At 39.8% G+C, this 17,108-nt stretch overlaps 1 protein-coding gene across 1 annotated transcript; it reads right to left on the bottom strand.

Moving 5' to 3' along the window:
- Nucleotides 1-897: 897 nt before the first annotated feature.
- On the bottom strand, nt 898-16,867 carry LOC124274856 (T-complex protein 1 subunit theta-like). The gene is given in 17 exon segments (XM_046710220.1): nt 898-1,310; nt 2,063-2,182; nt 2,615-2,686; nt 3,148-3,240; nt 3,787-3,858; nt 4,601-4,716; nt 5,215-5,302; nt 6,139-6,312; nt 7,368-7,439; nt 8,074-8,211; nt 10,440-10,501; nt 11,353-11,481; nt 13,727-13,745; nt 13,747-13,797; nt 14,420-14,631; nt 15,277-15,367; nt 16,750-16,867. Coding segments are annotated over 17 exon segments (1,638 nt in total). The 5' UTR covers nt 16,810-16,867; the 3' UTR covers nt 898-1,241.
- Between the last annotated feature and the right edge of the window lie 241 nt (nt 16,868-17,108).

Below are 17,108 nucleotides of genomic sequence, written 5' to 3'. Positions count from 1 at the left end.
CCAGAACTTCCACACATCTCAAGATACAACTCTATGCCTTGTGATTGTACAAATAATAATAATAGTCCATTTATATTGTGCATGCAGTGCTACCCCTGGTCAACACGTACAGAACACTCCCTGTGGAGAATACAACCGGTTGCCTGTCAGGTGCTCAAGGTTCATATTCAGACTATCATCGGATCATACCAGGTACCCAATTTACTGCTGGGTGGACAGAGGCAATTTTGAACAAACTCACTTGTGAGACCACATGTGCTTTGGGGGGCAGGACTTAGTCCTAGAAACTCTCAGGAGTCAAACTGCTAAACACAGTCACCCATCCAAGACTCTCCGTAACCAACGTTGCTTAACTTTAACTGATTGTGAGCAGAGTTCTACGCTACAGGACCAAACACCACCACAAATACATGTAAAATAAAGATATGACCATGTTTCACAACCTCCAATGATCTTGAAAGCACCATTGGGACACTTGTACATAAACACTGTCATACCTGTTAAGAGTTAACCATATCTCGGAAATGCTAGTGTTGCATAGGAAAGGGGATAGGAGTTGCGACTAGACCCTAAACCACTTTCTCGGCAGTGGCTCAGTGCAACCATGACCTTGGAAGCAGGACAAAATACTGGTGTTGCATTAGTTAGAGTAGGATGGTGGGCTGGCCTAATGGTTAAAGCATCCACATTTATGTACTAGGCCCTAAACACTTTTGAAACCTCGGGACTTCTGTTATTCCCACATAGGGTGGTGGGCTATAATGGTTAAAGCATCCATTTCTGCAGTCCCCAACCATGATGTTGCTTCTGCAGTCCCCGAATATTTCTGGAATATTTCTAAAAGCGGCGTAGAACTAAACTCACTCACTCTGTAAGAAAAGTAACACAACCACAGAGTGATCGAGAGGTATTTGTTTATAGCATACAGTATAAAAAGCAGACAAAACATGGATGTTACATAACTTAAATAATGTCTTCATAGAGCAAACGTGACTCAAGTGACGTGTCCAATGACAATATCATTAGTCACCAAAACAATTTGGTTTTACTTAACAATGAAATAGCACTCTTGATGAAAGAAGTCCATTAGTTTCTGGGGCTAGAATACATCCAGGCCCCTAACACACCATACAATGGAGTCCTTTTGAAGATTGGTTGTTATCACAGTCACATCCTCTGAGACAAGGCAGACATGATGGTAATGTTGAAAACTGACGGCATGACTCTATAGGGTGATGTTGTTAATCTTCATCCCAGTCCTGATTCTGTTTGGGTGGCTTCGGACCTCCAGCAGGCTTGGACATGATAATCTGAAAGTCAACAATATTACAGTAATAAAAAGAGGCTCTATTTGACATTTCTTAATCACTTACAGCCATATACGACCGCTTCTTCCATACAAAAACAAGACAGAGATTGTTCGAGTGAAAGGTCTGAGCACTCGGCCATTTCCTATCAGCATGTACATGAAATCGCAGCAATGGAAGTAATGTTCAAATCTTGCAGTCATCTACTCTTCCCCCATGGTTCAACATAGTTAACTGTAGGGTTCTCACTATACAGAGTTGGGATCACAGAACTCCAGGCATTATACAGTCATTTTTCATTGTTTAACTCTTAATAGCAACTGACACACAATGTACTCTCTGGATCATTAACACTTATTAACTGAAGTCTAATTTTTGTCTTAACACATGACAAGATCTTTCACAAGGGAAAAATACTAGGTACTTCACAACTTGCCAGCATGCCTTTCAAATACATGAAGATCTGAACTGTTATAGCCCGATTACAAGTTAGTCATACCCACACTTTTTGGGGTGTATCTGTCAAAACCCCTAATGTTTGGTAGTGGAACCTCAAAGGCAGAGCTCCAATGCAAAAACTGGGGATATTGACCACTACACCAAGAGAGTGTGGGTATAACTGTCTCATACCCCACTTCATGAGAGTAAATATTATCATACATCTGTTAGAAGAAAGACATCCAATGAAACAAGTATAAATATTTTTATATATCCCCGAAACATGCCTGTAACAATGTTTAGCTTCCATACAATACCTGGTCTACTTTGAGTACAGTGCATGCAGCTGACGAGGCGAACTTCATTCCCCAGTATTTCGTAAGGTAAAGATCTATAATCCCTGCTTCCTTCGCATCAAACACGGCTGGACCTCCACTCTGAAACCAGAATAATTACTTACACTTCATGTTTTCCTTTGCAAGTTTGTTTCTATTTCTGCTTGGACATTTACTCTTATTCAGGCAATACAAAACATAATACTTAACAAGATGGAAAAAAGCTTGTAAAATCAAATGAAGAATTGGCCGTGAATTCTGTTTATTATACAAGCCAACAAACTCAACCCTTTATAAAGCATGGCATTGAAATTCCACATGACTGGCGGTTTTCACAGAAACATGGTCAGTAGTACCTGATTCTCATTCTTTTCATTTCAAGAGTGTTACATAGCATTTTCCTACATTCCAGCAGTATGAGACAAAGAAAACCATTAATAGCCTTCACACACTGCACAAGGTAGATTTCAAACCCCTAGTGACAAGCGTACTACCCCATCTCGCTTATAGCATGTCTTGTCCATTTACACTTACTTCTATATCCACACCGGTGGTTTTGCTGCCTTTCTGGTGAGCTGCATACAGCTTAGACAGAACTTCCGTAGCCTGGAATGAACAAATTAGTTCAGCTTCTACATCAAAGGTGACAAGGTACATTCGGAAGAATGAAGTGAGTGAGTGAGTTTAGTTATTTTGCACTCGGCAATATTTCAGCTACATGGCGGCAGTCTGTAAATAATCAAGTCTGGACCAGACAATCCAGTGATCAATGGCATGAGCATTGATCTACACAACTGGGATACTATGACATGTGTCAACCCAATCAGCGAGCCTGACCAGCCTGACCACCCCGTCCCGTCAGTTGCCTCTTGTGACAAGCTGAAGATCAATTCTAACCCGGACGTTTACGGGTTCAACAGCATGAGCATCGAGCTTGGCAACTGTGATATGATGACATGTGTCAATCAATAGATTCATTATGGGATCACATAATCTGACTGCACTTAAGACTGGATGGTTACCTCATATAATGTATATACATATATATACAATTAGTTGGTATTCACCTTAACTCCAGTGTTCTCTGCTAGGGCTCTTGGGAGGGCCTCCAGTGACTCTGCAAACTTCTTCACTGAATACTGCTGCAAGCCAGGTAAACTCTGAAGTCAAACTTCTTCACTGGGTGATACTTATAGTATCAAGAGCCAGGACTGAAACTCTGCTTTAAGTCAAATTCAATTACTCATTGGGTGATACCTGTTATAGTATCAATGTGGGGATATAGTATCAAGAAGTAGTAATAGCAGGAGTGGTTGCTGTTTTCTACCTGCCATGGAAGTAGTTCAGAAGCATTGGGGCTATGATACGTATTATGCAAGATCATGTGAACAATAGCATCACATATCATTCCCTGTGGGGATTCAAATCAACAGTCATGTTTTGGCTCCCCCATAATGGGTCAGGTTGTTGATAAATGCCATTTAATAATATACCAGCTATATGGTGGCTACCTGTAAATAATCAAGATGGGGCCAGACAATCAAGTGATCAATCATGGATCAACTAAGTCATCGAGGAGAACCATCCGATCCATTAAGTCGAATCTAAGGACCAACATAGACTGGCTTGGGAACTATCACAACAGGGAACAGAAAAGCATTATCGCATGAGGATAACTGACACAGATAATGAAGACATATGCCTACCTCTCCAAATGTAGTGATCTGCTTGGCCAGTTCAATCTCAGTAGCCCCTGCTCCCGGTACTAACTTGGCTTCCTGGAACAGATAGCATGCATCAGGCAATACATGACAAAGCATCCTTAGGATAACATATAATATTTCTATAAATACCCCGATTCCTAGTAATTCATGCAAACAAATAGTGAGGAAGCAAGTTGGATATTTGAAAAAGATGACAGCACAATATGAACTTGGGTGGAAACCATCCACTGGTTTACCATTATGCTGTGCATGCTTGTTTTCATAAATTCAGTTTGTTCCCTAATGAACAGCTCTTTCCAGTAGAACATTGCATTTTTACACAGAGACATCTCTGCTGATTATTTTGAGAAAAGGATGTTTGAATTTAGTAAAAGTTTGATGCACTGCAAACTTTAGGGCGTATTTTGAGGATGACAGAATACTATATGAATGCTCCAAGATATGAACACGTACCACTTCATAGATCCAACTCTAAAGAATTGAAAGAACACCAAATTTTTCATCTCACTATTGTGCTGCTAAAGACAGATGCAACATCATGAGAATACGTTTGGAGTTGGAAACAAATGTTGCCTACTCTTAAACTGTTTGATCAGCATTGTAGAAGATGGCTTGATACACCGAAACATTGCCTTATGCAATAAACACAAAGTTGTTATCCATAATGTCGTAATCTTCGTCATCAGAATAATGATGAAACACAAAGCTGCATGTGATGCTTGTTTTACTGATAACAAATCTGTCTTCAAGACGTCCCTGTCAAACACCACCATCCAAGATCGAAAACACTGCTTACCTTCGTCAGTGCCTTGAAGGTGTTGACTCCATCGTCGACAGCTCTCTCAATGTCATCCATGATGTTCTCTGTGGACCCTCTGATGACAATGGTGCAAATAGAGCTCTCTTCCTTGTCTACAGTCAACAAGAAACAGATCATGTGTCTCTTCAGGATAATTATCTTCAAACAACAAAGCATTTGAAACAAGTGACATCCTTTAAGAACTTACAAGCGAAGCGATTTCTCTGAGAACAGACATCACCCATCAAACGTATACAAAATCTCACACCTCTTAGAAATTAAACTTGGAGATTGCTGAAGCCGGACAGTGTCAACTATACACATATGCTTAAGACACAAGTCTGAGTGAGTTTACTCTTACGCTGCTTTAAGCAATATTCCAGCAATATCAGGTGGGGACTCCAGAAAATGGGCTTCACACATTGTACCCAAGTGGGGAATCGAACCCGGGCCTTCAGCATGACAAGCAGATGCTTTAACCACTAGGCTACCCCACCGCCCCCCCATATGTCTCTGCTTCAGCCTTTCCATGATCAGCAGCAACAAGTATCATAATTCAATACTATCTCACTGCAAATTCTAGAGAGATGAGAGATGAATGAAGGACTGACCCTGCTTGAACACTATGACAGGTGTACCACCGATTTCATCTGCATACACAAAGTCACAGAAACCTGTCTCCTTTGCTGTAGGCGGGGTCTGAAACAGATCAAGGATTAAAAACATTACTCCAAATATCAAAAACAGAAGTAAGAAGCTCAATTTCAGTATACCTCTCAAAGAATCACACACATAGGGCATCTATCAAGTTGAGATGAAGTGTCATAGAGAAAAATGTCACCTTCAATATTATTGCACTTGCATAGCCAAGTGTATGCATATGTTAGTATGGCTGTTTGTACGAGACCAGAATTGTGCTGGTGAGGTGAGGTGAACTTGGGTTTTACATCGTTCTTGAGAATATTTCGCTCATATGACTACGTGCATGCGTGTGTATGTGTATGTGCGGCTGCTTGTACTAGCCAGACTTAAGCTGGTTTTATAGTGCTAGCCCACTGAGATACCATGCCGCAGTGAAGCATGACTACCCCCCTAAGACACATTATACTGACTCCGATCCGACCAGTCCTTGTTGTACCCATTAATGCCGAGTGCCAGACACAGACCAACAAGTACCATATTTTAACGTCTTTTGGTATGATGCGACCGGGGATCGAACCCGTGACCTTCCGCTCTCCGAATTGTGTTGGTCTTATAGTCCTTGCCCACTGAGATACCAAGCCACAGTATTTCAAGGTTACACAACACCCAATCACAATCCGTAGTTTTACAAGCATTTTTCATAGGGAGCCTTCAGTGCAGACTGAATTACATGACAGCTGTGATTGGGTGATTTCGTGTAAGAGTTTTGTTTTTTTAATTGTACATCCATCTAGGTTGTTTTTTTACATGATGACTTATGCTGAAAGTGACCACTGGTATTTTCAAGCAGTTGACATTTTGTGCGGAGCTGGGTCAAACATAGCACCACTCACAATTTTGGGCAAAGCTGTTGCATTGACTGTCTTGCAGAGTCTCCTCAGGTCGAACTTGGACATTAACCTCACAGTCATGATCTTGTATTTGTTGCAGTAGTGAAGGGCAAGGTCACCCACTTTCCCTCCCGTAACAATAACATTGCACCCAGCGTCAGCTATTGACTTGATTTGCTGGAAAAAGAAATCAACATGGTCTAGTAAATGCTACATTAGAATGAAGCCTTGATCGACATATAAAATCATTCTGGATATAATTTCCACTTTACAGTCGAATTATTAAAGCAGTCTGTGGAAAAAAACATTATTCAAACTGTGTAGAGCAATCTGCTCCTTTTCAATTTTCCTTGCTGAAAATTATACATAATGATTCTGAAATGGATAAATCAACATATTTGAACAGCATTTGAAATACTTGCCTGCCCGACCGCCCGGGACATGTTATTTTCAACACGGACTGACAGATTCTCAAATTCACCTGCCCGACGGTCAGGTTAAAATTTCGACATGTATATGAAGACAGGTTATTTTCAGCACGGACTGTCAGATTCTCAAATTCACCTGCCCGACAGTCAAGTTAAAAGTTAAAATTCAGACATGTATATGAAGACATACCAGAAATGGACTTCACACAGTGTGCCCATGTGGGGATTCGAACCACTGGTCGACAGCGTAACGAGCGGACGCTTTAACCATTACATCTAACCAGCCCTGTGGTCATATGGGAGCAGGTAATTTCATCTACACCCTGATTGGCTGAGCAAGTTTCATCTGATTTGAGCAATTTCTCTGACTTTGCATGTTTTGGGGTGGTTTTTGTTTTGTTTGTTGTTAACGCTGAAATCAGCAATATTCCAGCTATATGGCAGTGGTCTATAAATAATCAAATTAATCCTGACAATCCAGTGATCAACAGCACAAGCATCAATCTATAGGGCTACAGTAACATGAGTCAACCAGTCTGAAAGCCTGACCACCTGATCCCATTAGTCGCCTCTTACGACAAGCATGGGTTGCTGAAGATCAGTTCTAACCCTTATCTTCACAGAACAACTTAAACATGTAATAAGTGATGAATAACTTTTCTGTAACCTATTTATAATCTTTAGTTACATCAGCTTTACTTCATTACAAAGCACATACAGAATGGACAGTGAACTCCTGACTTGAATCAATCAACAACAGAGTGACATGACTTCTACTGGTATATATATGAAATATCCACTTACTGCCTCCATTATGTTTTCTTCCCCTTTGCTGAGATTGACAAGTTCTTCCGCTGTCTTGATAAGAACTGTTCCCTGAAAGAAATAATCTGTGAAGTTAGAGTTATGTCCCTTTCACAATATTCCAGCATTATCAAGGTGGGGACACTAGAACGATCTTTTAACATTAACCCCATTGACCTCCTTAACATTTTAAGGGTTTTTTTGCTTCAGACAAAAAATTCTATAAAGTATTTTGATCTGGTCACAATTAACAAATACAAAGGTCCATATCTGGTGAACCATCAGTTCATTGACTGACTAATTTTACACAAACAGTATTTTAGTTACACCATTGTTCGTCAGATTAACACGACAGGAAAACAAACTGGTAACAAAGGAACAGAGCCAGTCTGAGATTCAAACCCATTAATGAGTCAGCAATATTCCAGCAATATCATGGCAGGGTACACAAGGAATGGGCTTTACATATTTTAGCATGTGGAGAATTGAACCCAGGCTTTAAGCATGACAACAGGCCACTTTACCCACTAAGTTACCTCACTGCCCTTAAAACCCACAATCTTAGGATTCTGTCATATTAAGACCTGCAACTTTGTAACACGAAATGCACATGTTCGTGACTTGACAAATATTGGTTAAGGTAAACACCATCAGCTTATCTGGAACAGTAGTGTATCGGGGGAACAGTTTGGACACATTGGCTTACCTTGGTTTCTGTCTGCATGATGTCCAAGGGGCAAGAGTACACTGCTATTTTGGCTTTCTCCATCTTGTTGACATCCCCCTCAACCAGTCGCTTGAACACCATACCTTGAACTATTGAGCTCTGTGTCACGCCACAACCCTACCAAACAAGGAGTGAGTGCGCGAGTTAGTGAGTGAATTTAGTTTTACGCCACACTCAGCAATATTCCAGCTATATGGCAGCAGTCTGTAGATAATCGAGTCTGGACCAGACAATCCAGTGATCAACAGCATGAGCATCAATTGGGCAATTGGGAACCGATGAGTTGTGTCAACCAAGTCAGCGATCCTGACCACCCGATCCCGTTAATCACCTCTTACGACAAGCATGGGTTACTGAAGATCAATATTCTAACCCGGACCTTCACGGGTACAGCTTAGGTAGGAAGCTTCCCTTAAAGGTAACATGCAACCAAAACATCAAACATAATTAAAACACAATTATCACTTCTTCATGACATATAATATGCATTGCCGATTATGAAAAAACAAATAAACAAAATTATAAGCGTATAATCGCAAATCAAAAGTGCAGTATTTTGTACTTGGGTTTACCTCCCTCGAAACGAAGCAGCCGGGAAACCGAACCCAGTCAGAGCGGGTGGGTGTGCACTCAAGTGTAACGGCTGGTTCATTAGCAGATGCCGCCATCACGGCTTATTGCGTGTGTATATATAGAAAGTTGGGTTTTGTAAATACATGCTCATTTTTTGTGTATAACATTTTGCAATCAACAGACATCATAACATGTCATGTGTTCAAGTATCACACCTGCCTGTCTGTGTAATTACATAATGTGACAGAGACCGAACTCGGGCCATAAATCAATGCGTTTTGTTTATGGTGTATAGCCTGATTGGTGTTAAGTTCAAATTGCATGTAGTCAGTGATCGCAGTTGTGTATTGAATATTGTCATTAGCAGACAGGCAGGCAGACACACATGGGTCAATAAAACAAGACATTGAGTTTTGTCTGTGACAGCGACATATCTATATCACAGTTAGAAATTGTGTCAACTCTAAATAATGACATTGCTTTTAAGTATCGAACTGAGAAAGTGACTCGGTAAGAAGAACGTGTGGTGAAATAGACAAATGAAATTATATAAACCGTTTATTTATTGTCATAACATACAAAAAGCTTGCGCCTGTGAGATATCAACAAAACATTATGAAAATAGCTCATACCAAAGCCTTCACCGAGTATTCACCAGACAGCCCGCCTCCCAAGTTCGCGCGAACCCTATTTCACTGCGCCGCGATGCTATGAGCGAGCCCAGCTGTTGAAACCAGTATTCCCCAGAAAAGTCTGGGGAAAATTAGTGAAACGTTTGAACTCCGATTTGACCCGCGCGTTTTTTTTCATCGCATTATTTTTCAACTTTATAAGTTGAATTTGCATTTTTGACGCTTTGTTTCGGTAAGTCCATACTGAAAGGTATCAGAATCTGCAAAGTTGTGTTTTACGTTGCATGTGACCTTTAATTACTGTGCTGCCACTTGAAACCTATCAGCATGGGTAGGGAGCTGACCAAACAAGTTTGCAGCATTATGCAGTAGTCAGGGTTTTTTTTACAGTTGTATCCATGGCAGCCAGTAAATGATGCAACTGAACCAGACAAACATGAGGCATATATCACTAAACAAACAAATATATCGTTAGGACTGCACGATATTACAGCAATATGCTTTTCAAACGATACATATTGCAATATTTTTTCTGAGAACCGGTACCGGTATATTGGGTAAATAAATTCTATGAAGTTTTTGTGATTATCTTTGTGGTTAAAATAAAAATCTACAGACGTTCATTTACAACAAATGTTTTCCTTCGTTATTCATAGTGTAATACTATAAATTGTATATAAAAAAAAGAAAATAGAATCCCTGACTATACAACCTAATTTTGAGATTGGTGTCATCAGAAACCATAACATATATTTTGTGGGACTTATAATGTAGAAAATAGGACTGACATGCACAAATAGTATCACTCACCGTCAAACACTTAAGTTCCCAATATATCGCAAAACGCATCCCAAAACATATCTCAATACGGGTACCCAAATCGCATCATATTGCAATACAATTTGTTTGCCAATACACAGCCCTAATCATTAGGTCAACTTGCATCGTCAACTACTTGGCACCCGATGTCAAGAGTGATTCAATAACAAAACTATGAAAATCAACTGACTGTCCATCATGGGACATCAGAACCATTCCTGATAAAGCTGGCACATGTTCAAGTTTAAAAAGGAATAGGATCTTTTTAACTGTTCGAAATACATAATACTGTGATGATTTCTTGAAAACAGCAAGACTTACCAGAATTTTGCTCACTCGGACATTATCAACATTAAATCCGCTCTTCTCGGGTAGAATTGAGACTGAAGAAAATAGAGAGAAGCAACTGTTAAAATTAATTTAAAGCACAATGAATCCATGACATTATTTTATCACATAATAGTCAGTTATGGAGCAGCAACAAATGACTAGACTAGATTAGAGGCGAGGAGGCAGATAATCTCACTGGAGAGAGATTATTTATCAATAGGACACGATGAAAATTGGACACTCCAAGGCTTGTCAAGGAGTTTCAAACTTTAATCGACTTGTGTTGATGAATCTGGTGAGTGAGTGAGTTTAGTTTTACGCCGCACTCAGCGGCGGTCTGATGAATCTGGTATTTGAGGACATGAATGAAAGATTCTCCATTAAGGCCTCCTGTTGTGATACAGTTAATACACCTATTTGTTTCTCCTATGTAAATTGTAAAACCTGCTACCCAGCTTTGGTGGCAAAGAGATCAGTCAAGTCTTACTAACCAATGACATCAAAGTGCAAATGACTGTAGTGTTATCAACAAATCTATAATACTAGATCTCACAGTCTCTGTTGAAAAGTATGGGTTACACTGAACCCATGTGGGGTATCAAGCATTCATTTGGCTTCAACCATATAATCCATTGCTCCCCTCAATTATCAGACACAGACAGACAGACAGACAGACAGACACAACGCAACAGACACCAAACAACACCACACACAGCACAGACAATAAACAGACACACACACACACACACACAGTGAGTTGGTGAATTCAGTTTTACGTCGCACTCAGCAATATTCCAGCTATATTGCGGCGGTCTGTAAATAATTGAGTTTAGACACACAGACAGACAGACAGACACACAGACACACACACACACACACAGTGCAGTTATTTTTCCCAACTCACTACATGCGTCTGTGATCAGTTCTGCCAAGAAGTCTTCATTGCCGTACTGTTTGCTCATCACTGAAGTCCGGACGACTTTCTTCACCTCCTCCTTGTCTCGGAGGTTTTTCACCTCACCGATCGTTAGGTCTAGCAATGAAATGGCATGTCATTAACCATCAATCATGAACAAACATGATCATTGAACTTTAGCTCTTATCTTCTAAAACTGGTTAAAAACATCACATTTACCTCCACAACAGGTCCCTGCATAAACACTGACAATGGATACAAACATTACTGCAAGTATCATGAAGTGTCCGAGTTTGTTAGCCCCTTTCATTAACCCTTTCAACACCGCAGGCCGCTTAAGCGGCCACAACGTTATGAGTCCCCAGACACCGGAGGCCGATTAAGCGGCCAGGCAGTAGTCACGTCAAAATGAGACATAATTTTAGGAACCTACCTGACTTATGATTCATATATTAAATCTATCACATTTCACAATGTCTGAAAACACTTATTAAATTTCAATTTATCATATATTATCAGCAGAATTAAAATTATAAACTATTTTTCGCAATGTTATTGAAAACAACGATTCTCGGACACATGCTTCGGCAGCGGGTCTACAATAACATTGTCAAAGAGCAAAGTAACGTGGTTTCGAGGAATTCATTAAATAAATTGAATAAACTAATGAATAAAATCAACAACAACATTCATAAAAGTTGTCAAGCGTACATATAAAATTACTATTTCCATCTTTTGTGTCGCGATCATGTAATGCAAGTCAAGTCACTGACGATTGACATCTCGGCTCTCACTTGCGCCTCAATCTTCACGCCGACCACGATGTTTAATGCGAAAATATACACATGAAGCATTTTTGTCAAAGGTCATAACCTAGCACGATACGTCCAATAAGTTCCATAATTTACATACAGGTAGCGATTTCTTGCTTAATATGTTCAGAATAGCATTATTTTACCCAAAACTTTCGTCTAAATCTGAAGGTTTTACGCTTTACGAGGGCGGTATCCATTGCCGTAATATGATTGGCTGCCTTAGGTCAGGTGTCTGAGTTTGACCAATCAATGACCCTTATAGCAGACTGTGGCAAAAAGCGTCATTAGAAACCAATCTTTATCCAATAAAATCGCTTCTTACAACTGTGAAAATACTCTTGGCAAGGGTACAGTGATATTGTTGATGTTCAGAGCTTTTCGAGCGATGCCCGACATCAAACGATTAAGCCTCGCATGTTATGCATACTGAAGCTTCAAAACGGAGGTATTTTCCGTTGTTATGTCATGTTACCGAAGCGAGGAAAGCCACAGGTATCGGGGAAATAGGCTGACCATACATATTATTTAAGAAATCTTTTATAATAATTTTCTGATGGCGTAAAAATGAAAATATAAAAGAAAAGGCACGGGGCATGTTATCACATGTCACAAATGGAAAAAATCGCCATAGTTTTTGCTTTTTAGCGTGGTTTATCTGGACGTTATAAATGTAAGCTTGCATTTTCATTCAAAAATACATTTATTTAAGTTGTAGTTGTATTATTTGAATAATATTATAAAAATAAACTTCATATTTATCAACAGTAGGATTAGATCTTTTAAATGGTGTATGGGATGTAGTAGCAATAACGTTTTACAAGCTTATAATTTCCTTCATAAACATAGGCTTCATCTATGACCTCAGGGTCTCTGGGAACTAGGTGTCACGGCAGTAAATGCCTCTGGTTGACTGGTGTTGAAAGAGTTAAGTGAATGAGTATGGTGTGTTAGCCCCTTTCATCAAAATTATGGTGTTTGACTTGTGTATTGTGGAGCACAATAGTGCAGTGGTAAGGCGTCTGCCTATCACACTAAAGGCCCAGGTTCAATCCCCCGGTGGAGGCACCTAGGTTCAGGTCCCGAGATGGGCACATCTGCATAGTATCCTTGGACAAGATACTTTGATCCACATTGTCTCAGTTCACCCAGCTATAAATTGGGTACCAGTGAGGATGTGCTGGCAATGTGAGTGTTTAGTTCACTGCGCCCAACAGGCAGCATAGCTGTATGATCCCCAGGGAGCTGAAAAAGCTTGGAAAATATGACAGTGTCCTATGACCAGGGATAGTAATGTAGATAGCGCCGTGAGCAGGCAATGTGCCTGGATATGAGCGCCATATAAGCGGACTATTACTATTGAACAATGCTTCAATTTAGTGTAAGCAGCCAAATCACTCAGTCACGCTGGGTACCAATGGTGGACTCACAAATAGAAAGACTGCTTTCCTGAACATTCCCTGAAAAAAACAGACCTCCTCCCAATACTAGATGAGATATCGCCATGGCAACAGTACTGAAATATCATGAAAAAGAATTCCAAAACTTACCCGGTAGGAACTCCAGCGCCCTTCTTGCATGCTATCTCATAGCCCTCAATCACTTCTGTCACAGAGAGACCCTGGCATGAAAGACAAACAAATTAAAAGGCAGAAATATTTATCATCAATACTGGTAACAAATGTGATCTTGTACATCCAAAGATACAGAAATACAGCTTGGAGCATATGACACAATTTGCAGCATTCCTTATAATACTGATAATGAGTGAGTGAGTGAGTTTAGTTTTACGCCGCACTCAGCAATATTCCAGGTATATTGCAGTGGTCTGTAAATAATCGAGTCTGGGCCAGACAATCCAGTGATCAACAGCATGAGCATCGATCTGCGCAATTGGGAAGTGATGACGTGTCAACCAACTCCGCAAGCCTGATCACCCGATCCCGTTAGTCGCCTCTTACGACAAGCATGGGTTACTGAAGGCCAATTCTAACCCGGACCTTCACAGGTAATACTGATCATGAAATTACAGCCATGAACAAAAGAATATCTTAAAATACCTCTTATTTTAAAAGAAAAATAAATCCTTTTGGAAAGTCGGGATTAAACAGACTATTAGCCACAACAAACAACCAAATTGTTCATGCTTAGAAGGGGTAATAAAAAAATTGGCCTTGAAATTGAAAGAAAGTCTCTCCATCATCCAAAAGACACTTCACTGCCCAAGCAGCTATGTTTCTCACCATTCTGAGAAGTTCCTCTGCATTCTCCAAGAGTGCCCCAGCAAAGATGAGGACGAAGTTGGTGCCATCTCCACACTCCTGTTCCTGCTGCTGGGAGCCCATGACCACCATCTTGGCAGCCGGATGTTGCACCTCCAGCTCACGCAGAATCGTTGCAGCGTCATTCGTCACAAACAGCTTGTCCAAGTGGTTGATCACCATCTTATTCTGACCTGTTAGAAAATAACCACTTCCATTATCACTATACCTACAAATTTTCTTCAGAACTAAGGTTTCCACAGCTACGTATCTAGAGCTATGGAATATTCAGTCGGGTACCATGTAATGAGTATGTAACAGTACCATAATGAATCCTTGACATCTTTATTGGGCCCAGATGCAAGTGAACATAACCTCCACACATTCATAAAATTCATTGTGACATTTTAATTCATTTTTTAAAATGAGAATATGAGTTGTGTAGTAATAATAGTGTAGATATAATTAGTACCTGTCTGCAAAGACAGATCAATGAAATGACTAGGGTGTGTTTCAACATAACCTATCAGACCTTTTATAACTGAGCAATAGATATGTTATGTGAACTGAATGTATGTTTCCCATAGTTTAACAGTAGTATGTTTTGTGTCTCCAGTGCATTTAGAATGTGCCCTATTCAGATCTTTTCAGAAAGTTATTTGTTGTCACCCACAATGTTAGACATAAAGGGAACTAAATCTTTTGAGATTTGTCTGAAGCAAGAACTTAAAGGGCACACAAGTTGTTTACTTTTAACACATGTAACATTTGGGTAGTCACAAGGACTCATCAATTTCATGTTCAATTTCAAACATGAAATCCAGTTTTTCATGACTCACCATGGGGTCCATAAGCAGACCGAGTTGTTTTGGCCAGTTCATTACAGGCATCAATGTTCTTGTACACCGCTTCCTCAAGGCCACTATAATGCTGAAAAGTAAGACAGGTGCCATGACATTTCCATTTCTTCCAAATTACAACCGTATATTACCAAAAACATGGTGAAGTCTGTCCTTATGTATACACATAGGCAATTGAAGAATATACAAACAAGGCAAGTGTGTAATGTTTGAAAGTCAATGACAAGATAGCTGAATATACGACAATGCTTTAGGCCTTTCTAGCCCATGCTGCAGCCAATAACACAAAATGATAGTAATGCATAAATTAGCACTTGAAATACTTCTGTCATTGAATGTAGTCTGTATTGCAGGACATGAACAATTGTTTATTGCTCAATGCCAACTCAACTGAAATGCTTCTGGCATCAACACCAATAATTCCCAAACATAAAAAATAATGCTTATTAATATTAGAAAATGGTACAAATATCTATACCAATACATCACATTATAATAAAAAAAGTGGCTATCCATAAAAAATCTTTTCTTTACTGCTACTCACCAACTTTTAAAATCATTCAAAATTATCAAATATTTGAATATAACCTTCCATGAAAGGTTTTAAATTTTTAATGCAATACTTTATCCACAGGGGCTTGTAACGCTAAAAACTGCCATCAAGGTATATACTGTCACTGATGGTAGGATCCTTTTGTATAGTACTAAGAGTGAGTGAGTGAGTTTAGTTTTACGCCGCACTCAGCAATATTCCAGCTATATGGCGCCGGTCTGTAAATAATCGAGTCTGGACCACACAATCCAGTGATCAACAGCATGAGTATCGATCTGCGCAACTTGGAACCGATGACATGTGTCAACCAAGTCAGGGAGCCTGACCACCCGATCCCGTTAGTCGCCTCTTACAAGAATAGTTGCCTTTTGTGGCAAGCATGGGTTGCTGAAGACCTATTCTACAAGGGTCGTATAGTACTAAGACCCCATCAGTGACAGTACATACCTTGTTGGCAGTTTTTAGTGTTACAAGCCCCTGTTCTCTCAAGCACATAAAGTTATCAGTAACAGCTTAGAGCTTTCATTTAGCATGCATTCCATAACCAGAAATCACTTCATAAGTATCACTATCAGTTTAGAATCTCCCATTCGTCTTACAAAGAAGTGGGTAGATGAGGAAATGTCTATTATATGCCTCCTATTTTGAACGTCGTGAAACAACCATTATTTTTTTTAATTTGGCAATTCATATTTTTACGGGCACCGTTAGAGCTTCCTGAACATGTCTGAGCTTCCAGAACATGCGAGACCATTCAGACGGCGTGACAACCACATGGCCGATTGTTTACGGTGGGGAAACTCAGACAAAATGACACAGCACATACGGATGGGAGTACGATTTCAAGATGGATGGTACTTATTGTCAAATCATGTATAATTTGAACTAAATTTACATACCCTTGCCCCATCTTTCAACATTTGGGCAAAGCCCGGTGCCTTAGGAACGTGCATCGCCATGTTTCAATGATTAAGTTCTCCCAGAATGCTCGGCTTCTTTCCTCAAAGATCGAAACTGTCTTCCCTAAAACAATTGTAATGCATGACATTTTCCCAGAGGCGTGAAACGGGTTTTAAGAAAATAAGGACGATGTCAAAGGGAAATGTAAGTAAAATTAATACAAATAATTCTTTAACATCAGAACAAAAACAATTATGTAAAGAAGAGTCTGCTGCATATCGTCAGTGTATGAAATAAGACCTGTCCGGTAACCTGGTAACATTTAGTCTGGGCAGGAAACTTTTGGAAGTTATTGTTT

The sequence above is a fragment of the Haliotis rubra genome, unplaced genomic scaffold (genome assembly GCF_003918875.1).
Source record: "Haliotis rubra isolate DU_JTF1 unplaced genomic scaffold, ASM391887v1 Scf195, whole genome shotgun sequence".
Taxonomy (NCBI): Eukaryota; Metazoa; Mollusca; class Gastropoda; order Lepetellida; family Haliotidae; genus Haliotis; species Haliotis rubra.
This window is presented reverse-complemented; position numbering and strand designations above follow the sequence as displayed.